The 23,806-nt window shown below is 31.3% G+C and overlaps 1 protein-coding gene across 1 annotated transcript; it reads right to left on the bottom strand.

The window, feature by feature from the left end:
* Positions 1-2,604: 2,604 nt before the first annotated feature.
* On the bottom strand, positions 2,605-16,431 carry LOC107455856 (uncharacterized). Its single transcript, XM_016073572.3, has 5 exons — positions 16,206-16,431; positions 8,660-8,859; positions 7,267-7,426; positions 5,002-5,115; positions 2,605-3,198 (listed from the first exon to the last, which is right to left on the bottom strand). The coding sequence occupies exons 1-5, from the start codon at positions 16,288-16,290 to the stop codon at positions 2,738-2,740; spliced, it is 1,020 nt and encodes a 339-aa protein (XP_015929058.1). The 5' UTR covers positions 16,291-16,431; the 3' UTR covers positions 2,605-2,737.
* Positions 16,432-23,806: the final 7,375 nt, after the last annotated feature.

Raw genomic sequence — 23,806 nt, 5'->3', positions numbered from 1 at the left:
CAAGTGTGTTTTTTTTTTATAATTCATGTTACTTTATATCTTGTTGATATTACAAATATTATTATTATTATTTCAATTGTGTCATCATAAGGAAAGTTTTGCAAAGGGATAATTTTAAATTTTTTTTTGATATTAGTTAAAATTTTTCGGCGAGGGGGGATGTAACATGAAAAGCTTCTATTAATCTTTTTATGTTAGTTTCTTTGCTATAAAACAACTCCTACTTTATTCCTAATTAATTATTCTATTTGAAATACTTTCTCACACTTTTAAAAGCCACATCCTGTTCTTAAATCTATTTTTGGCTCAACTATGCATTTAATTAAGAGCAGGACATATTTCCCTTGCTTTGTGTGGGAAACGCGTGATCTCTTTCATAAACCAATAGTAATCCTTATCACTTCCCTTTTCCCCTCAAATATAACAAAATAGAGGGAAATTCCTTTGCTACTTTCCCTAAGATAAAAACTTAAGCACACAGTTTTTGAGTGCGAATTTGAGCTCCGCCTTTGCTAGAAAATGTCTTAAATATACTATGCGAAGTTAATAAAATATTTTTTGCCTTCCAACTGCTATCTGCGTGGCCTAACATCACTCACCATGACTGCTACCCTTTCATATATATATATATATATATATATATATATATATATATATATATATATATATATATATATATATATATATATATATATATATATATATATATATATATATATATATATATATATATATATATATATATATATATATATATATATATATATATATATATATAATATATATATATATATATTGCTGTTCTTGGATCTTTAGGATGTCAAAACGCAAGAATTTAGCAATTTTTAATTATTTTGAGAAAAAATCACGACCTGAAATTAGTGAGGTGACAGCATCTAGTACCAATGTAAGTTTTTCTGTTGAACCGAAATGTGATACTTCCGTTGAAGATAACATTTCTAGCATAACAAAATCTGATGAATGTGAAAGTGGCCCTCAAAGTGTTACTTTCCACCCATATGACATTGGACTTTTTTCAGAAGATATTACATTATGTTCTTAAACTTAAAAAATCAAATCAAAATTTAACTAAACAATGTTGTCTAAATAAAAAGTCAAAATTGTCCAGCTGTCTAAATTAGGGAAATCATAGTGCTTTATTACAGATTTGAATTTCTTTTAGTAGTTAAAAAAAATTACGAAGACCCCCCTTGAAAAAATTCTGCGTACGCCACTGAAGTAACAAAACTTTTTCTCTTATTTGTAAAATAATAGGGTCGCCTGTAAATATTTGCAAGAAAATTACTGAATATAACAAAAATATTTTTCACTTGCGTGGGAAAAATACAAATGCAGTCAAACCCTGCTATAGTGAACGAAATGTTCGGTCCCGTGCCTTGCTATACACGGATAATGTTATTTTTTGTGCATATAGTGAACCAAAAAAGTGAGGAAGTTGGATATATTGAACTTTTTTCTGTCTTCGACTGATTTTTTTTTGTAATTTTGAAATTTCTACTTCAAAAAAAAAAAAAAAAAAAAAAATACATCTATCGATTTTCAAAACCATCTATAGAGGGGAATGTAGCGATAAGCATTTTTTCTTGTTTGCTTCCTTTATCTCACTTTCCCATATCTAAACAAACAAGGCAGATGTTTCCAACCCAGACAGTCGATGCCCCTGTAAGGTGTCAGTCAGTCGAATCAATATGCATTTCCTGTCAGAGGGAATGAGAAATTATTCATTATTGGTCAAAGGGTTGGACACTAATATGTGTTGATAAGGCCCTCATTTCAACTCCTTTTTGCTCTCAGTTCAGTTTAAACAATCCTGCAAACAAGTGTCTCAAATTTAACTATGGCGAGCAGTAAACGTAAAACGTTCTCCATTGATGATAAAATGGGCACAATCAGAAAAATTGAAAATGGATGCAATCAAGCTGATATTTGCAGGGAATATAAACTATCCAAATCTGCAGTTTGTAGTATATGAAAAAATAGGCAATTAATAATTTCTGTTCATGAAAAAAATTTAGATGGCAGAAAAAAGTTGAGAGAAGCAGATCACAAGGATGTTGAAGAAGCATTACTAAAGTGGTTCACCAATCGAAGTATCTGGACAAATGTCGATGAATTTGCTGAGCGATTTTCTGAAACTATTTTTATGTGCTCGAATGACAGGTTAGACAGGTTTAAAAAGCGGAATAACAGAAATTCAGAAAAAAATTTTTGAAAGTCGGGAAGTTTTTCTATATCTGATGTTGAAGATTGCTCATCAGCAAAAGATTACTAATTATTTCTTTTTGTACGCAAGACAAAAAGTAATGAAAAATAACGAATTTTTTGCTACTACATAATATTTTTCAGTCATTTATTTGAGTAATGTGTAATTAAAGGGAGGAGTTTGGGAACCATTAGTTAAATTGCCTGCGTAACGGATATAGTGAACTACCGGTTATAGTGAACAGAAGTTTCGGCTCCTTGAAGTTTCACTATAGTAGGATTTGACAGTACTTGTATTTTTTCCTCACAAGTGAAAAAAAACATGTTCGTTAAAAAAAATAGGGTTTATTTAAATCTTCACAAGAAAAGAGCTTACTGTAATTTTAATATCAAAATCTAATTTATTAACAATGACGGAATATAAAAACTAGAGCATCATTAACATTTACAATAAATGAATAATATTCTGCCACACTATTTAAACTTCCGCTACAAATTACGATTTTTTACCTATCTATTCCTCGTTTTGGTATCCCCGATTATCCGCTCCACCGAGTTCTGGTGCAGTAGGTAATTGGTCTAAATCTGGGTACATGGAGGGCACTTCGTGTATTTCTCTGTGTGTTGGGACCTCTTCCACCTTGGTGTCTTTGTTTCTTCGAAATGAGCGACGAACTCTGTTGTAAAGGGTTTCTGCAGAATTGGCTGAGTTTTGTCGGTCATCTGCTGTTGGAAGTTGGGCAACTCTTGCTGGTACAGTTGAAGAGACTGATTGTAATGGCATTGGGGGGCTGGAAGGGCTGTCATCTGCTGTGTTGTCGGATTTTGATCTTCTGGAACTGCGTATTATGACTGCTATTAAAGTGACTGTCATGATGAATAGAACTAAAGCGACCGCTGATAAGGAAATTAGCCACACAACTGAATAATTAGACCTTGGGCTGCCCTGATTGAAATCGCTGTTAGTCTCTGGCACTATATAGGAAAATTATATTAAGTTAATACAGTTCTACAAATAGTGCTTTAAAGAATACTTTTTTTAAAAAAAATGATTTAGCAAAAGGTCTTCATGGCAAATTCGCCTTCATTAGTAATTTTTAAAAAAACGGGAGTGTGGGCTGGGATAGCCTGGTTGGTAGGACCCTACACCCGTGTTCGCGAAAACTGGAGTTTGAATCCTGCCGGACGATGAAACCCTGTGTATTAAATGACAACTGGATGGTGCACATTAAATCTGTCGGGGTCTCCAAGTTCCTGTCACAAATCAATACCTCTGGGAGTACAAAATTGGTAATTGATTCTTCGCTCTTTCCCGTCAAAATTACGATCTGGGGATGAATGTATAGGTCCACATTGCAAAACGGACTGTGACGTCTGTGTGTGGTTGAAATCATATTTTTGGCTATAGATGGCACCAACAACAACCAAGAAACTCACGCTTTGCCTTTAATTCATTAGCAATTGAAGCAAACAGAAAAATTGAGTGCAGATGAACCAAGAATAAACCATTCAGCTTCAGATGCTGAAATATTTTCTTCCAAATATCAAAATAAATTACAACAAGAATACACAGTAAGGAAAGTAATTTTGCCATAATTTGTTCATGCTCTGATATTATGAAAAAATAATCAAAGTTGTTGCTTCTTATTTAACATGAACTTACTTTTTTCTGTTCTAATTTTTAATTGCCATTAGATGTGAAACAGAATTCGCCATGAAATGTTTCTCCCACGTTGAAGCGTCCTCTTAAATGGACGTCTCCAGTAATGGGATAAGCGTTTATCAGTTCTTAAAATAGAGAACATTTTAAAATCTATGCATAAAATCCCCGAAATGTAAATCTCAAATCCTCGATTACTACCTTTCATTAAATTCAGCACATCTCCTTTTTTTAATTTATTTTTTTATACAGTATTTATTTAATTTTCCAACCAAAATCACGGTGCCTCAATGGGATATTCATGTAGCTCCTGTTTGCAAAGCTACTGTCGTTTATTTCTGCATAAAAATAAAAAGTTTTTTTTTTTTTTGCCACAAAACGAAAATATTAGATCTAAGTGAGAATTTTAATCACTGTTGCCTGTATTGGCGATCGAAATGGGCTACAGGTGGCGTAGAGCAGAACTCTCTACCTATGCAAACAGTTTGCATATTTTCACCATTAGCGTGTGGAGAGTCATAAGAGAAGTACGTTAGTTTCTATCTTGATTTTCAACTAGATTAAGATCTTTTTAGTTAGGAAACTATATAGAACTGAAAAGTACATTAAACATAGTTCTAAAACAAAGCGTCATGGAAATTTTAAAAATTATTTTTAACAATTGAATACGAAAAATATTGAGAAAAGGAAAAGTACATTCTTATAAAACTGAAAAGAGGAGGAGAGGGAAGGGTCAACCGGTCTTCTCCCCAGATAGCGTATGTGAGCGTTGCCAACGAGAAAAATACAAAATAGTGCACATAAGGCCAGCATTTTCTAATATAACACATTTTCTAATATAAATGCTTCAAAAATAACCTGGCCTTTAAATTTCCTTTATTTCATAAATTTAATCATTCCTATTAAAATGAATGTATCAATTAATTAATTTCAAGTCAGCATTTTTTTTTTAATGCTGAGAGATTTTAGTTCAGGATTCTCTTCAGTTTTTTTTTAAGAATTAATTTTTAGTATTGAATTATAGGCACTATAAATAATAAAAAATAAATGGATTTGTTTTGAAATTATTTTCTAGACCTTTAATGTATATATATATATGTATTGCATTAAAAACTTACCACAGTTTAGGTTGTCGCTGTTATCGCCGCAGTGATTATGACCATTGCACGCAAGTTCTTTTAAAATGCACTTGCCATTTTTACATGGAAATTCATTAGACATGCAAGGACTTTCTAAATACAAATAAAATTAAAAACGATTAAAGTTAGTCACATTTTTAGTTTCAAGGCATAAAGTTTGTCATGAGATATTTTGTAAACATTTAAAGTTAAAAACATGTTATATAGTCGGACCTGTTTATCTCGAATCTCACGGGAAAGGCGAAAAATTTGAGATAAAGAGGTTTCGAATTATACTGGTACTTTAAAAAATTAAATTTAATTAAGTAATTCGATTAAAAGTGCTTTAATTGTTTTTAGTAGAAAAATACAGACATTTCTGTAAATTAATTACACCACATAAATCGATTTACATAAAACATTTTTTGCATACCTTTAACACTGAAAATAATCTTTTCAAAAATTTTTGACGACTAACCTTCTTTGTTTATGTTGTTCGGGCATTTGTGCTCGATTATTAGAAAATTGAGAAACAGAGGTTTTGAAAGAAAAATTTCGAGATAGACAATTTAGAAAGTTTGAGATATAGAGGTTTTCGAGATAAAGAGGTTTGAGATAAACAGCTTTAACTGTACTTGACTATGTTAAACATTACAATCCTTAACATATGTATCAGCAAGACGTTTCAACGTGTTTTATAGCAATTTTTCTGGAAGTTGAATGTACTTCCAGAAAAATTGCTATAAAACACGTTGGAAAAATCCAGGAAATGCAGAAAAACTGTACTTCCTTTTTTGCTTGATTCCATATTTTTCGAAATATTGAGATAAAAAAAAAATAATGAAAAGAACCCCTTTTTTCACTATCTTAAATTCCCAAGCTTGACTTAATACCTGAATAAACGATGTCAAGAAGAAATTTAAATGCCCCTGTAGTGGACTGATCGTTAAGACACGGTTCCCAGCAGATCACCCAAGTCAAGCATCACTAGCTGCTGTCAGTGGGTGATCCCTTGGATCAGTCTGCGTAGGGACCGAGGGTGTGCGGTATTGGTCCTCGTTAAACTGTTCTTCCGTAAAATGCTCGACTTCGCCTGCAGGTCGCTCTATCCCCTGAGCCATCGTGGCTCTCACTATTCTGTTTAGTTGAATTCCTATGCAAGATACTTTGCTCAGGGATATTTCCGAATCATGATCTCTCCCGCCAACTACAATCGTTTAAAAAAAAAACTTGTAGATGTATGCCCGGGGATGGCTACGAGTTACACTTTTCTAGTTGGTCCCTTTCTCTGATGTTTTTTTTTTTTTTTTTTTTTTTTTTGGTTTCTCGCAGGCCGATGCCCGAAGTTGCCAAGATTTGGCGATTATTCTGCCACAGATCACGATACGGAAATCTTCCCTAGAATCCTTTGCTTTACCATCCTCGAATGGATGGAGCAATAATAAATATTTCTACTTCCACGTAAGTTTAAGCACTGTATCTTTTATTGTATATACCTGCTTTTAATTCTGTGAAAAATGCCTTTAATTTTTGTGACACCAAAAGAGTTATATTTTAATTATTTATTACACTAATAATTTATAATGGAGACATAAATTATTTGCATTAATCATTGACATATTTATCTATTGAGACAAATTATTGTTAACGAATTACAGTCAAACCCAGCTATAGTGAACATGGTTTATAGTAAACTCCCGAATATAGTGAACGAAATGTTCGCTGCCGTGCCTTACTAAACACATAAAATATTATTTTTTGTGGATATAGTGTACCAAAAGAATAGAGGAAATTGTATATTATGAACTTTTTTCTGTTTTCGACTAATTTTTTTCTTCATTTTTTGGTAATTTTGAAATTTCTACATAAAATACATATACCGATTTTTAAAACCATCTATTGAGTGCAATGTAGCCACAAGCATTCTTTCTTGTTTGCTTCTTCTATCTCAGTTTCCCATCCCTAAGTAAAGGCCATCCCTAAATTTTTTGTACGCAAGACGAAGAGTAATAAGAAATAAAGTTAACACATATTCTATTACTATATATTGATTTTTAATCATATTTTATTTCTTTTTATGGGTCATTTGTTTAAAAATGTGTAATAAAAGAGAACAGTTCGGAAAAATTAGTTAAAATTGTTTGCAGTTATAGTGAACTCCCGGTTATAGTGAACTGAAATTTCGGTCTCTTGAAGATTCACTATAGCGGGGTTTGACTCTAAATTAAAGCTACAATATAAATTAATAAAATTAGAGCTACAAACCATGCACTTGAGTAAATGTAAATTGAAATCCAGATGTCAAAGAGCTGTTGTTTCTTTCGTAATTTATCACCATTTCCCCTGCTGAAATAATCGACTTTTTTTCATCTTTGAATAATGCTGAGCCAATCAGTGCAACAGTATGTTTATCACTGTCTTGAATCTGAAATTTTTGTTACAGAATTATTAACTAAATAAACTAAATATCAATTCAAAGGATGTCCACAATTGACACTCGCCATGGGTACCCATAAGCATCCGATGATTTTAAAATTCAACTAAAAAACAGGAGGAGTTGGAAAAGTGCTGCGTTCTGCATCTCAGTAAGTTTTGAAATTTGTTAAAACGTTTACCTGCAGACGGTGGGACTAAACGAGTGAAGCTATCAAACAATGATTAAAAAATTATGAACATTTGAAGCAACAATGTGACGGGATGCCGTCTGACAGCAAAGTTAATTGACATCCATGCAGTTATTTTAGTTGAAATATTGTGACATGTAGCCAAAATTATTGTTTTACAGTTTTTATCTGTTATCAGCGCCATCTGTCTAAATTTGAAACTTGGTAAGAATAAACTTCCGGTTTCCTAAACAGAACGCAGCGAACCATTCTTTTCTATCTTTTTCTGTTTTTATCAAAATAGTGGTCATAGTTGGGATATTCGATAATTCTATTTTCCATCGCAAAATACGTCCCTATGCAAAAGGAATAAACACCCGTATTTATCATCGTCCTAAAATAAATCTTGCTGATGTTTAAAGAACCTGTTAATTTAATCGATAAATTATTACATAGTACCAGTTCGACTGCACAACAACTTCGAAGTAATAATCGGAGTTGGTGAGCGACTGCGAATAGGGGCCTCCAGTAAACTCTAAAAGTGATTAGCAGATTGTCATCATGATTTATTCATCGCAATTGTATAACAGAATTTTTAATAAACATTCTCGAGTCGTGATGGCTCAGGGGATAGAGCGTTCGCCTTCCAATGAATTGAACCGGGTTCGAATCCCAGCGATGGCTGGTCGATACGAATCCACATCCGGCTTGCACCGACCACAGTGCTGGCGTAAAATATCCTCGGTGGTAGACGGGACGGATCATGGGATAGAGGCCCCTTGCCCCTTCAGGCTTACCGTGGGAGATTGCCGTGGTTTTCCTCTCCTTGTAACGCAAATGCGGGTTAACTCCATCAAAAAATCTTCCACGAAGGTCAATTTCTCCCTATACTTGATCCAGGAATTCCCTTGTCTCCTGGACGGGGTTCAAAATTACAAGTCTACGGAGTTGAACATTAGTAGTCGTAAACGCAAGAAATAGGGTGGACTGTTCAAGGACTGTTATAAAATAAAAATAAACATTCTCCATCTTAAAAACAATTAAAATAGACTTACTGTTAACTGATCTTGTGAAGGAATGTCGTATCGATATAGACTCAAGACAACTGAACTCTCCTTATGTGCAAGAAGTCTCATTCTACAGCTGATAGAATCACCTCTGGTGTGCCGCGGCACACTCATGAGGATTCCGGTATTTTCATATCTCAAATCAATTGTAACAGACTTCTTCAAGAAGCAAAGGTCATCGACGAATTCTGTAAAAGTCAAATAATTCTGAGGGTTTCTGTTTAGAAGAAGGTTACGGAAGTTGCATTTACGTTGAAAAAGGTTGTTTGTACAGTCAGGGGGTGGAATAATTTTTGATGTAATGATTGATACTATACTTTAAGTGCAACACGTACGATATTTTAAGTTATGAAATCAGATACAAAATATCCCTTTTTATGCATTTATATGCACAAACGGCTAAAGGTACTAAAATCTGCAATTGCACATGCACGTATGCAATTGCATACTGTCCGCTCTCTATAATCATGTTTTAAAATGATTATTAAGATTGAATCTTAAGGGAAAACATCCTAGTAAAATTTTCAAAAGAATTATTGAATTTTTCGATAGTCTATCCTATAGATTATTGTACCAAAATATTGAATTGATTTTCATAAAGATGTTAAGAGTTACAGCATAATATGTCAAGAGCAGGTTCTTCAAACGAAAGAGCAAAGTGGTTCTTTAAAAGATAACTGCTCCATTCAAGAGTACCGTTTGAAACATAAAATCACAAGATTATCATCTCATTTGTCTACGAAAAAACAAGGCTGATGTTATTGTAAAATTTTCATCGATTTTATCTGACAAAATTGTATCAATTACCAGGGCTAAAGAGAATAGAAGGGCTGGTTCACTCCTTTGAAGTAGCTCTCGCCGTGAAAGTGGTCCACAAAGTGCTACTTCCCACCCATATGACATTGGACTTTTTTCAGAAGATATTACATTATGTTCCTAAACTCAAGAAATCAAATCAAAATTTAACTAAACAATGTTGTCTAAATAAAAAGTCAAAATTGTCTAGCTGTCTAAATTAAGGAAATAATAGTGCTTTTTTACAGACTCGAATTTCTTTTAGAAGTTTCAGAAAATTATGAACACCCCCTTGAAACAATTCTGCTTACGCCACTGGTACGATTAAGCAAAGGAAGAAGTCTCTTCAGCAATTAGAAAGAGAAAAAGGAAAAAAAAATTGAAATTGAAAATTTAATCTAATGTGTGACGTAACAAGAGAAGAAGCTTTTTTATCAATAAAAAAGCGAGAAAACGAAAACAAACGATTTGATTTGCTGTGCAACACGGCTGGAGAAAAAAAAACCTTTTCACTATTATATAAAATAAAAAAAATCGAAAACATATAAATAACGTTAATTAGGACTTAGTTTTAATGGCCAAGATAACGAAGCAAAGGTCTTCTTGAACAAATGATTTGCTGATTTACATGTTTTTGTTAGGTTAGGTCATATGCTCTCATACTCTTCGTTGTGTCAATAATCGATTCTGATTTTTTTAAGTGCATTCTGATGTTGCGCTTAAACAAGTTCGATAACGTTGATATTAAACGGATTATTTTTAAGAGGTTTTTTTATCTATAAAAAAAACTTCTAGCGGTTGAAATTTTATTATTATTATATTTTTTAAAATGAAATCTGGCACAATACCTTTTATCATGAAGTGAAATATTTTCCTCTTCAACTTTTTTTTAAAAACTTGAAGTATCATCTTTCAAAAAAGGATGAGCCTTTTAATCAAGAAGCTCATCCTTTTTTGATACTGTATTTAGTTCACTTAAAATATTTTTAAAAATATTGTAAAGACATATTTTAAAAATGCTCAGTTTAAAAACTTAAGAGTTTTTATAATGTATGTAGTCAAGAAATGGTTATAATTTTATAAAATGCCTCAGTTCAAAAGTAAAGTTTTTCAATAATGTATTAATAAAGAATAGATCTTTTAAATGTACTTAGTTCAAAAACTATTATAACAGTTTTTCAAAATGTATTATGAATTGACATATCTATTTTTAAAAAAGTGCTGAGCTAAAGAACAATTGTATAAAACCTAACAGTTTTTCAAAAATGCATTATATATCTTTTAAATGTACTCAGTTCAAAAACTGTTATTGTTCAAATCATAACGGTTTCTTCAAAAAATATGTTGTAAAATAATATATTAATTTTTATTATGCTCAGTACAAAAACAGTTATTGTTTTCACTTTATAACGGTTTATTAAAAAATATTATTAAATGTGACAGGTGCCCTGAGTGGCTTGATCCCTCAGGAACAGCAAATCACACGTAATATTAGCATTTTAGGAAAATTTATTCATTGCAGAAGACAAATTCATTTGAATCATATGAGAAAAACTTAGAATTAGAAATCTTATTGGGATATTGTTTAGTAAAGAAATCTTATTGAGAGGTTGTTTATTAAAGAAATCTCATTGAGAAATTGTTAAGTAAATCAACAAAGTTCAAAATTTATTCTATGTAAAAGACAAATTCATTTGAATCATATGAGAAAAACTTAGAATTAGAAATCTTATTGGGATATTGTTTAGTAAAGAAATCTTATTGAGAGGTTGTTTATTAAAGAAATCTCATTGAGAAATTGTTAAGTAAATCAACAAAGTTCAAAATTTATTCTATGTAAAAGACAAATTCATTTGAATCATATAACAGAAACTTAGAAATCTTGTTGAGAAATTGTTAAGTAAATCAACAAAGTCCAAAATTTATTCTATGTAAAAGACAAATTCATTTGAATCATATAACAGAAACTTAAAAATCTTATTGAAAAACTGTTTAGTAAGCCAACATCGTTCAGAATTTATTCTATGTAAAAGACAAATTCATTTGAATTATATGACCAAAACTAAGAAAATTAAGAGCCTCTCGGCTTTCGCTAAACAATTAATCTCTCTCGCTTCTAACTGTTCTTCTAATCATTCTTCTAACGGATATTCCAACGGCTTTCCATGACTGTTCAAATGATTTGCAGGGCGTTTTCTAACGGCAATTATTGCTTATTTTGCAGAATAATTCAATTTTAAACTTACTTCCAACGTCTCTTTCCCTCTGTGGCAGAATTACAACAATTCGGATCAGACAGTTCAAAGGCTAATCCGTTACAAGATATAAATCATTTTAAAAACGTTCAGTTTGCGAACTGCTCAAAATATAGCCCTTTATTCACAATTCAGACCAGATATTTCATTAGAAATTTTAACGCATTCATAAACGTGATTATTAAATCTTGAACCTGACATAAGATGTTAGACATGAAGCAGAATATTAATATCATAAAAATTAGCACATGCGCCTTAAAGATTATATAAGCATTCTTGTGCAGTGCTGTAAACATTATTGGTCGAGGGGGAAAATAATTAGAAAAATTAGGATCAATATAACTCATTTAGAAAAAGGATTTTACTTTCGTAAATTAATATTAAATTATTCAATATATAATAATAATATTAAATAAAAATTAATCAAAATATAATAAGGAAATAAAAATTAATCAAAAATATCAATTAGTAAGTGAACAAATAAGGAAATTCCGAGCATATAATTCTCCTTAGGTTAACATGGAGGAAGTAAAATCATTTTTCTTTCTGAATAGGACCTTTAAGCGTACATTAGAGAGATTTTGCAAAGCATAACGGTTTCGTTTAACTCTAATGTTAACGCTATTCAAGCTCCATAGTGCTTGCGCAAGTATTTCCTTACAAATAAGAAAGTTTTTAAGGGTAGAAGATAACGTTTGCGTTACGGTTAATATAAAACAAAGGCTGTGCAAAATCTCTTTATTATTTGAATTATCCTTTTCGTTCGTTTGTTTATTCTCGCTCTTGTTCATTTATTTTATGTATTATTTTTATTAATTGGACATTATAACTGTAATTATAATAATAAACGCCGTGAAATCCCAATCTTATACAACGTGTTATAAATTACGAAGTACGATAAGCTATGTTTGATTTTATATTATAACTGTCGTTGCACAGTCGACCCAATTTTGGGTTTACGACTACTAATGTACCCAATCCAGAAGACAAAGGAAGTCCTGGATCTAGTATTGGGAGAAATGCTACCATCGTGGAGGACTTTTTGATGGAGCTAACACGAATTTGCTTTACATGGAACGCAAAACATCCCACGGTTAGCCTGACGGGATTCTAACCCATGACCCGTCTACTACTGTGGATATTTTACGTGAGCACTTTGGTCGGTGTGAGTCAGGTGCGGCATTCGTATCAACCAGCCATTGGCCAATATAGAACCTACATTGTAGTAAATTGGCTAAATAATGGATACAAAATATCGGGTGAATCTGATAATTATATATATGACTGATATTGGTTGTAAAGTGGCTGTAAAATAATGGGTGAATCGGAAAATTCTATATTAGTCTAGTTATCGATAGATTCATGAATATTGGCAATGAGGGCCCAAGTTATTTTGCTTCTAGGATTATTGTTTGTTTCGTTGAGAGTTAAATTGAAAGAACGCGTTTTATTGAAAACACTAGAAGTATAATAATGTTGGATGGTGCGTTTTTTTCAAGCTTAGACTTAAAAATCAGTCGGAAATAGGAACTCGGAAGTCTTACAACGAATTTTAACCTCCAGCGCCATCTGCGCTGAGCTTTACAAGGTCAACCATCCATACGGCGCTCTCTGTCATCCGGCAGTCTTATCAACTTGAGGCAAAAACATATCTGGTAAAGTTGCTGGCAATTTCATTCAAAAATTTTTTAGCCATAGTTGTGATTTTCCATAATGGAACTGCTCGTGTAATTCTTATATCGCGTAAATGTGAATAGCTAGGTAAGATTTCTAAATAGCACAGCCTTACATGATTTAGAATCGTATTTCTCAAGGCTATTCATTTTTTTATTATCGAATAATTCATTTCTGAACAAATAAAAAAAAAACGTCTAGCGATTTTGTTAGGAAATTTTTAAGTGTTATATTAAAAAACATATTCTATTTTTCTAGTAATCGATATTTTAAAAAATGGGTTCGAACAGGAACAGAAAAAAAAAAAAAGATACGCCTTAGCGTCAGGAAGCTGATTTTGCATCAGAAAGGTCCTCCGTTCGAATATCCTGGACAAGGTCTTTCCTTCTCTGTACTATCTGTGCGGGAAAAACGCGTTAAAAATATTTTTCAATGTTAATAATAACAATTTCTAAAACCGAACAGATGGCGCTTTGCGCAGTAATGTTAAAGGATTCATTGTAATCAGTTTCCTCAATCAATCAAGATGTATCATGAATATCTCACTTACTTTTGTTATTAAATAAATCATGTTAAAGGCGTTTGTAATGATTTAAATGCCCGAGATCATCGTACTTAACAAAACGTTACCCCACCTAATTTGGTGCCCCTGAAAGAATGGCCAACAAATCTGCCCTTCAATTAACCTAAATGATCAATCTGGTGGGGGTTGGAGAAAAAAAATTATATTTCAAAAAATCATAAATTCTTCTTTAGCAATTCGCGTGTATAATATAATTTTTTTGAATAATGTTTTTTTTTAATTAATTTTTTCTTTTAAACTAAAAAAATTGTAGGTGCTGCTGCTCTGGTCATGCATTTTACAAAAAGAAACATTTCTCTAAAGAAAACCTATACAGCAGACGACGGGGCAAAATTATGAAATTTTTCTTCTGGTCACTTCAAACTTTTTTTTTTTTAAACACTAGCCAATTTTTAAAACATGTGGCTACTTTTTCAGAAATTTAAAGTTTTATAAGGTTCAAAAAAACTGTTGATAATAATGTAAGGCATTTTTTTTCGAAACATTTCTGAAAATATGGCAAATATTACAAGGGTTATTTCTAAAATACAGAAAAAATTTAAGAAAAAAGGTCGAAATAAAGTAATTTTCAAAATATTATGAAATGTTTATAATAATTCTATACATTATTATTATTAATAATGATAATAATAGAAAGCACATGTGGTGCATTTTTGACGAAAAAAGTGACGATCGATTTACTCCATACAGCAGCCATTTTGTTTTGTTCCTCTTTGGTAAAATTAATTATTATATTGCTTTTAATTATTTGCATAATTAAGATTTTTTCTTAAATTTTTTATTGATTCCATTGTTTTTCTTAAAGAATTCCACGGATATGTCAATTTATTTATTTATTTTGGTCATTACAGTGATCTTATATTAAATTAGTTAAAATGAAGCGTTATGATTATTATAATAATCATTAACATTATTTTAGTATTTTACTTCTTAACTTAATTTTAAGTACAACAGCTACGAACTTTAAACGTTATGATTTTCACGTTATGATTATTATTATTATCATTAACATTAATTCAGCGTTTTGCTTCTTAACCTGATTTTAAGTAAAGCTGCTACGAATTTCATACGTTATGATTTTTATGTAATGATTATTATAATAACTAGAGCCCGGATTTTGATGACCTAAAAAATCTCAACTAATGCCCTTAAAAAGTGCAAAAAATGCCCTTAAAAAGGGCAAAAAATGCCCTTAAAAATCCAAAAATTGCGCAAAAAATGCTTTAAATAAAGTAAAAATATTGAATTAAAAAATGTTTTGCTCTTTAAAATTATTATGAGTCTTTTAAAAAATATAAAGCAATGCAATACTTGTTCTACGTTCATTAAAGTTTGAAAAATTCGTTTTATATCCTAAAATAACAAAAAAAGGAAAATATATTGACACCAAAATATTTTTATTTTGTATAGAAACTTTAATGGATATAAAAACTTCCATCTCGTAATATTACTAAATATCAGAATTACATTGGATTATTAAATCTTTTTTGATAATTTGAAATGTAAACGAGATTCTCTTGTCTGAAAGTAAATTTTCATTCCTGCAGAAGCTTCTTTCAACGTCTACTGATGTTATAGGTGCGTACTTGAAAAAGACGGTCTCACTTTCTTGACAATTCTTCTTCAATTTGAAAAGATTTTGCTTCACCTGTTAATATTCTATAGATTTTCTTCATTGTTTGGAAGACAGTGTAATAATGAAAGTTGATAAAAAATAATAATAATTAGAAAAAATTGACAAAAAACTTTAAAAAATGCATTAAAATGCAAAATACGCCCCAAAATTTAAAGAAAAATGCCATATAAATCTAAAAAAATGCTCTAAAAGACAAAAAATGTCCAAAAATGCAAAAAAATGCAAATGTCATCAAAATCCGGGCCTTAATAATAACCATTGATTTAACACTTTGCTTCTCGACCTGATTCTAAGTACAGCTGCTACGAATTTTAAACGTTACAATTTTTATGCTGTTATTAATAATCATTAACATTAATTTAGTGCTTTGCTTATTAACCAGATTTTAAGTACAGCTACTACGAACCCTAAACGTTATTATTAAGTTATAATTATTATAATAATCATTAACATTAATTTAGCGTTTTGCTTCTTAACCTGATTTTAAAGTACAGCTGTTATGAATTTTAAGTCTACAAACAAAAATGACGAACATATTTTACTATTAGCATTAAAAGCAATGAATATTATTAAAATTTCAAATTTACTTACTTATTCTTTGGACAGCATTTGTCCCAATTAATGTGTTTGTAAAAGTAAACGCACAAACAAACAAGAAATGTGTTAAAATCTTCATTGTGATCCGATTTAATCCAATCTTAATTTCTGTTTAAATTCACTAAAGTCGTAGTCAACGAAAAAATTGAGATATGGATTTTGAAGATAAAACTTCGAATATTCTTCGAAGAGAGATACCTGAGAGCGATCAGGAATAATCTTATCTATTTGCTAGGATACTTGCTTGGGTAAATGAAAGAAAAAAAATTGATTTCTACGTTAAAGGTAAAATGAAACTGTATTTGAAAAACGAATTTATTCAAAAGGGTTGGGGCTTATAATGATTTTTAGCTTTTATAGCAACAAAGCAGTTTTAATGAAAGCCATGATTTAAAACTAAATTGAGGTTTTTGGTGTGTTAAATTGTTATTTTGTAGAAATTTATATTTATGTAAATATATATAAAGATCGTTTAACACCGGACCCAATTTTCGGGTTGGCGACTACTAATGTTTAACTCCGTAGCCTTGCAATTTTGCACTCAATCCAGAAGACAATGGAGCTCCTGGACCAAGTGTTGCGAGAAATTTGTCTCCTTGGAGGACTTTTTTGATGAAATTAACACGCAATTCCTTTATATGGGGAGGAAAACCACCCATGGTTAGCTTAACTGCAAAGGGACTCTAACCCACGGTCCGTCTACCACTGAGGATATTTTACGTCAGCACTGTGGTCGGTGCAGGCCGGATGCGGAATTAGGATCAACCAGCCAGCTCTGGGATTCGAACCAGGTTCACCTCATTGGAAGGCGAACACTCTATCCCAGGGGTTTCCACCTTACATGAGACCGGGGGCTGCAATTAAAAACATCAGTCAAATGGCGGGCCGCAACTTTATCGAAATTTTATATAGAACTCTTTTATGTTTTGAAGGAACATTAAATATTACTGTCAGATTTTTATCAAGTTGTACAAAACGAAATTATTGAATTACAAATTAAAATAATAAGTAGATTTTAAAAAATATTTAATTACATATTAAAAAAATCTGGCTACAATAACTTTAATGTGCACCTATGTATCAAGCAATTAATGCGCAACAGACATAAAATTTTCAAGACATAAAACTTAAAACTATTTAAAACCCACATAGTTTTTTTACGAAAATTGTCCACAAAAAATGACAGCTAATATATTTTAGTTAGTTAATGTGCACCTATGTATTAAACAATTAATGTGCAACAGACATTAAATTGTCAAGATATAAAACTTAAAACTATTTAAAATCCCCATAGATTTTTTACGAAAATTGTACACAAAAAATGACAGCTAATATATTTTAGTTCGCGGGCCACAAAAAAAAAGGCTTCGCGGGCCGCCAGTTGGTAATCACTGCTCTATCCCCTAAGCCATCACGGCTCATTTTGTAGAAATTATTGAAATTTGTAAAGTGAAACCAATACTGATGTGAAAACACCTTTTTTAGATTTGTCATTTATAAAAATTGAATTGAAAGAATCGCATGAATACGGAAAAAGATGTGGAATTTTTAAATAAAGAGAACTTTAATGGAAATGTGTAAGTTTAAATCGCATAAACACAGATCATATGATGTGTAATTTTAAATCGCGCAAATACGAATCGCGATGCGAAATTTTTAAAAAACAGGGATGTGAATTACTGCTTTAATTCGCATTAACATAGGTTGGAAAAAGTGTAATTCGTGAACTTGTAAAAGCGGAATTTTCTTTGATAGGCGGAATTTTTCTAATTATTAAATTTAAAAAAAAAATGTGGAATTACTTCGAAAAGCGAATGGGTATCATTTGCGCTATTGTAGTATATTACATAATATGATGACCAAGTTTAAAAATTACATATTAATATTAAGGGGAGATATAGTACCATATATAAGCAACAATTCCTCCATTTTAACGCTATTATACGCACTTAGAAATATATACACACATACTTACATATTGAACCACATTTTCGGTTCCATAATTTGTTTATATTTCCTTCCGTATGGTATTTGATATTATAATACATATCACCTGATATTATAATATAGTGCCACCCCCTCTGCAGAGGATCAAAATTGTGATGGCATGTCTTCGGATCATACTCGAGGATGTTTCCCAAACCGTTGCCAATAGCCCATTGTGCAGCTCTAGTGCGACGTAAGTGAACTACAACTATTGACCATTTACGTTATATTTAGCACGCTAAAAGATCATTCGGTATTAAACCAAATTCGGTACCAAGTTCTTGCAACCAAAAATCATACAAGTCGTCTTTGCTGAACAGAATCAATTCCCGTAAAACATAGTATTCAAGTGTAATATAAGGTACGTGTAGATTCATTTACGCTGCACTAGAGCTGAACATTGAGCTATTGGTGACGGTCTGAGAAATATTCCTGACGATGATCCGGAGTCAACGTCACATCTCGTTTTACAAGAAGGACATATTTATCCATAACATCCAGCCACAAATTGTAATTTTAACCTGAACCAGAGCATGATCAATCCGATCAAGTATCCACAGACATGCTGATTTGTTATGGGAACTTTCAGGACTTTGTGATCCTGACACATTTCGCGTGCACCAGTCACCATTTATACGAGGGATTTTTCGAAAAGTAAAGATACACCGTGCGCCAGAGGAAAAGAAAAGTTTTCGCGAGCAAGTTGGCAACACAGGTTTTAACCTTGAACCGTTAGCTTTCTCCTCGCGGTCGTTCGGCATTTCAACGTTGATTCTGGTTGGAGTAGGTCGTGTTTAAAATGGCTGCGCCGATTCAGAATCCCGCCGAATGCGAAGTGCGCTCCGTCATACGTTTTCTTCATGCAAAAGGTCAGAGACCAGCGGATATTCACAAAGAAATTGTTTCTGTTTATGGGAACGTTACGAATAGACAAAATGTAACGAAGTGGTGTCGTCATTTCTCTGAAGGTAGGACCGAACCGATATTCATGGCGAACAAAGAACAGGTCGGCCATCTGTGATGCCCTTCTTCAGAGAACGGAGGAAGCAATTCGTGCGAATAGACGCCTCAAATTGAAAGAATAGCGTCAGATCATACCGGAAGTTTCAATGACAACTCTTTATGAAGTTGTGACTGTCAAGTTAGGGTACAGGAAATTGTGTGCGAGCTGGGTTCCAAAAATGTTAACAGAAGAACACAAAAAGAAAAGGATGGGCTTTGCACTCGACTTCCTCACACGCTATGCAGAAGCAGGTGATGAGTTCCTTGATCACATTGTGACAGGTGACGAGACGTGGGTTTATCACCATACACCTGAATCCAAGCAACAATCAATGAAATGGCGCCATTCGAATTCACCCAAAGCCAAGAAATTCAAAACTTCGATTTCAGCGAAAAAAATCATGGCTTCTGTTTTTTGGGACAGACAAGGCATTCTTCTGTTGAAATTTATGCCTCCCGGAACGACAATTAATGCTGCAGCATATTGCCAGACTTTGAAACGTCTTCGAATGGCAATTCAAAACAAATGCAGGGGAATGCTGACAAATGGAGTCCGCTTGCTTCATGACAACGCTCGGCCTCACACAGCTCTCGTAACCAAAGCACTACTCAAACAATTCAAATGGCAAGTATTGGACCATCCGCCATACAGCCCGGACCTTGCGCCCAGCGACTTCCATTTATTCCTTTACCTGAAGTCACATCTTGGTCTTCGGCAGGAGGGGATCGAAGACACGACCTCATGGCCTAACATCCTACCTGTCAGGCTTCCCGGATCCCCAAGATAGAAATAAATGAATATATAAATAAATAAAAGAATATAAATAAATGAAAAAAAACGCAAGATTAAAAAAATATACTTTTTTGCTTCCCCCCCAAAAAATCTTTCTGAAAGAATTCTGCAATGTTCTGCGACAATGTCAGTGTGATTCAATTCAATTTTTAATGAATTTTACACGAAAAGTATAATTTACAAACACGAGGACACAAGCTCCACTCCTGTAGGCTATACATACATGTTATAACATTATACATACATGTTTTTGAAAAATCACTAAAACTAAGACGAGGCCCTCCTACTGAAATGTATTCCATGGGTGTATAGAAGAAATTACAAAAATTTTCCACAAAAAAAAAGATTAACCATTTATTTTACCGAATGACAGTTAAAATCTGAAACATGTTATTAAGAATAATTAAAAATAACTTTCAAGAAAAATTCCAGAGAACTTGAAATCATATCATCAATTCCACATTCTTCCTGTTTTATTTCGTATGCATAACTAAGCATTGAAAAAAAAAATAACAACTTTTATTACTTTTTATTTTTTAAAGAAAATATTAAATAACAACAATGTCTTTTTTTATAAAAAAAAAAAAAAAAACTTAAATCTTTATTTTTGAATACTAAAAATCAGAATTACTTAATAGGTATATAACTCTAAAAAATTATAATTACACTTTAAGAAACTAGAAGATTGGTATAAAATGAATAAATAAAACCAAATGTCTCATAATATAGTTTTAATGCCACATACATATTTTAAATGAATCATTGAAATAACAAAAATATCTTTTCAATAAAGTATAATATATATATATATATATATACATAAACTTTTAATATTTTTTAAAAAGTTCCAATATCTAAGAGTACATGAGTTTGTTTTCATATTGGAATAATTTATTCTAAAACCATGAAACTTTTTTTTTTATTTTTTATTAATGATTTAAGTAACTTTACCTTTTGCAACTTTGCGTAACTTTAACCTTTTTATTTATTTATTTTTACATATTTTGGAATTTCAGTGAGTGTGAAGTTATATATTTTCTTAAACATTTGGTGCAAACTGGACACTGGTGTCTCCATTTTATATATTTTTTCTGGTACTATAATTACAAGTAAATATATTTTGGTAATTTTTAATTATAAAACATAGTCTAATTGCTACTAAAAAAAAACCCTGCTAGATTAACAGAATTACATTGGAACTAAAATATAAAATTTAAAAAGTCTTTAGAAATTTTTTTTCCATTCACATTCAAAAATTTATCAATAATTGATTTTGTAAATTAAAGAAATTTCAATGATGAATTATTTTTTTAGAACAAAATAACTGTAAATTTGAAAAATTATTGCTTGGAAATAAGCTGTTAGTCCATACTTTCCAAGAGTTACATGTGTCTCTATCTGCACCAACCTATCAATATTTCACAATCATAAATTATTAAAATTCTAAATATAATATTTTTACATTATTTTGACCCGCATTAATAAAAAATAATGAAAAATGTGTTACATGAAAACTCTGCAACAAGGGAAAAAATAAACTCGCACTTACAATAGAAGAATATCAAATTCTAACATTGTAGAACCGTTTAAAATCTTAAGTTTTAGATGATGCTCTAATTTACAAAAATTTTAGCACAATAATATCAGCATATTGCAACAATAACAAGTTACTTTTTAAAACAAAATCAACAGAAACATTTATATATTATTAACGATACTAACATAGATTTTTTGACTGACTGACAGTTCTTAATTGATGAAACTGCCATAAGTTATCTTTTAAAACAAAATCAACAAAAACACTTATATAATATTAACGATACTAACTTAGATTTTCTAATTGACTGACATTTCTTAATTGATAAAACTGCCATATCATCCATCAAAGAGCTCCAATATTTGATATTTTAAGACTAACATCAAGTCAGATAATTTATTTTAAAAGCTTACAATATTTTAATAATTAACGTTTTGATAATTTCAGGGCTCTCAACACTTTTAGGGCAAAAAATTGGGAAAAATGGGTACCATTTTTGTGGAAATGGGGACCCATTTGTTGAAATGGGGTCCAAAGTTTATAAAAGCAGAGTTGATCTACATTGAACAAATATACATTTTTTATAATCCTTATACTAATCTAAAACATTAAAAATAAAATGCACTCATTCATTTTTTATTTATTATAAAAAATATTTTTTCAGCAAGTATGTCAGATAAAATACTACTAAGTATGTCTCAAGTAAGTAGTTAATATATTTTTATTTTTAAGTATTTTTCTTTCTTTTTAGTAATATACAAATATGATAAGATAAGAACAAAATTTATGATCATTAAATTTGATGAAATTACACACACACATTATATACTGTAATATTCTTTGAAAGATTTTAATTTATTGAAGATATGAAGTTATTGTCTAGGCTTCTTTGAAAAAAAACTTGTTATCACAGAATCTTTTCTTTTATGCAACTGTCTATCTAACGTTTTAATTGTTTTTTCCTTTGATTTGCAGTCTTCTTTTGTGACTAGAACTCCATCTATCATTGCCTGCGCTACTTTTGCTTCAGCAATATTGTTGGACATTAAGGCTTTTTTTAATTTTTTGTTTGCTTCTTCAAGTAATGTATCAATAGTTGTTGTGGAATCCTTGACTTCTTTCTTTGCAGTTTTTAATTTGTCTTCTAAAATGGAAATATCCATTTTAGACTTTTTAAGCATGCTCTCTTTTTCTTCAGCTTCTTTAAGCTCTTCTAGCTTTTTTTCTTTTTCGATTCTATCTTTTTCCTTCTTTTCTTTCTCTAATTCTAGATAGAGATTATAGCTTTTGTAAGCAACACGTGCTAAACATAACAACTTTTCTGAGATTGGAACCATTTCAGGCTTATTATTATATGCTTTCAAAGCATCAGCTACAGTCAAATGTGCATTCAGCGTTCTAGAAGACATAGACGCTCTCTCTTCTGATAATATTCTACCAGATTTGGAAAAAGCTCTTTCAACATCTGCACTTCCATGAGCAAGTGTCAATACTGCTGTAATAATATTTTTAAGATTCATATATTTAACACTACCATTTAAGCCTTGAATTTCAAATATGTCACTCCAAAACTTTTCAATTGGTTTTTCTTCAATAACTTCTAACTGTAGAAGTTTCCATTCATCTATTACATCTCCCATCTTTGAAGGAAATGGTAGCAAGGATGCAATTTCTTGAATCTTTTTCAAACTGTTTGCTTTTTTAATATTACCAGGTTTAATACATGATAATATAGATAATAATTCATTCATAAGTGGCCCTTTTTTCAAAATATAACACCCAATTGTAACAAAATGTTTTTGAACATTCAGCATAAAATTTCTTTTCTCTACATCACTGCACTGAATAAGACAGTCAAGAATGTTTTTTTCTAACACAATATCCTTTGAAGGCAACAAACTGTCTTGATCAAATATATCACCTAATACACATGTGCTTTTTTTAAGATATGTCAAAGTTTCTGGTTTGCAAACTCTGCCACCAATTTTAAGCAGCAGTTCTTTTATGCAATCATAAAGTTCTTGCACTAAAGGTCCTTCATTTTGGAAAAATCTAGTATATTTGGTCAGAATTGCAGAACTAGCACAGACAAAATTTAACTCTGCTTTAATAAGTGGCAGTTTTAGAAGAGAAACAATTTTTTTATAGCTTGCAGAATCTAACTTTCTTTCTCTGAGAGGTATAAACTTCAAAAAATAGTGGACAATTCCATCCCAAAGTTCCAATATTCTCATGACGGCTGGCTCCAAAGTTAGCCATCTCGAAGTGGAATGTTTG

This window comes from Parasteatoda tepidariorum, chromosome 7 (assembly GCF_982258835.1).
Source record: "Parasteatoda tepidariorum strain Cologne lab strain chromosome 7, Ptep-v5.0, whole genome shotgun sequence".
Lineage (NCBI taxonomy): Eukaryota > Metazoa > Arthropoda > Arachnida > Araneae > Theridiidae > Parasteatoda > Parasteatoda tepidariorum.
The sequence above is the reverse complement of the archived record's forward strand: the minus strand, read 5'-3'. Positions and strand labels throughout refer to the sequence as shown.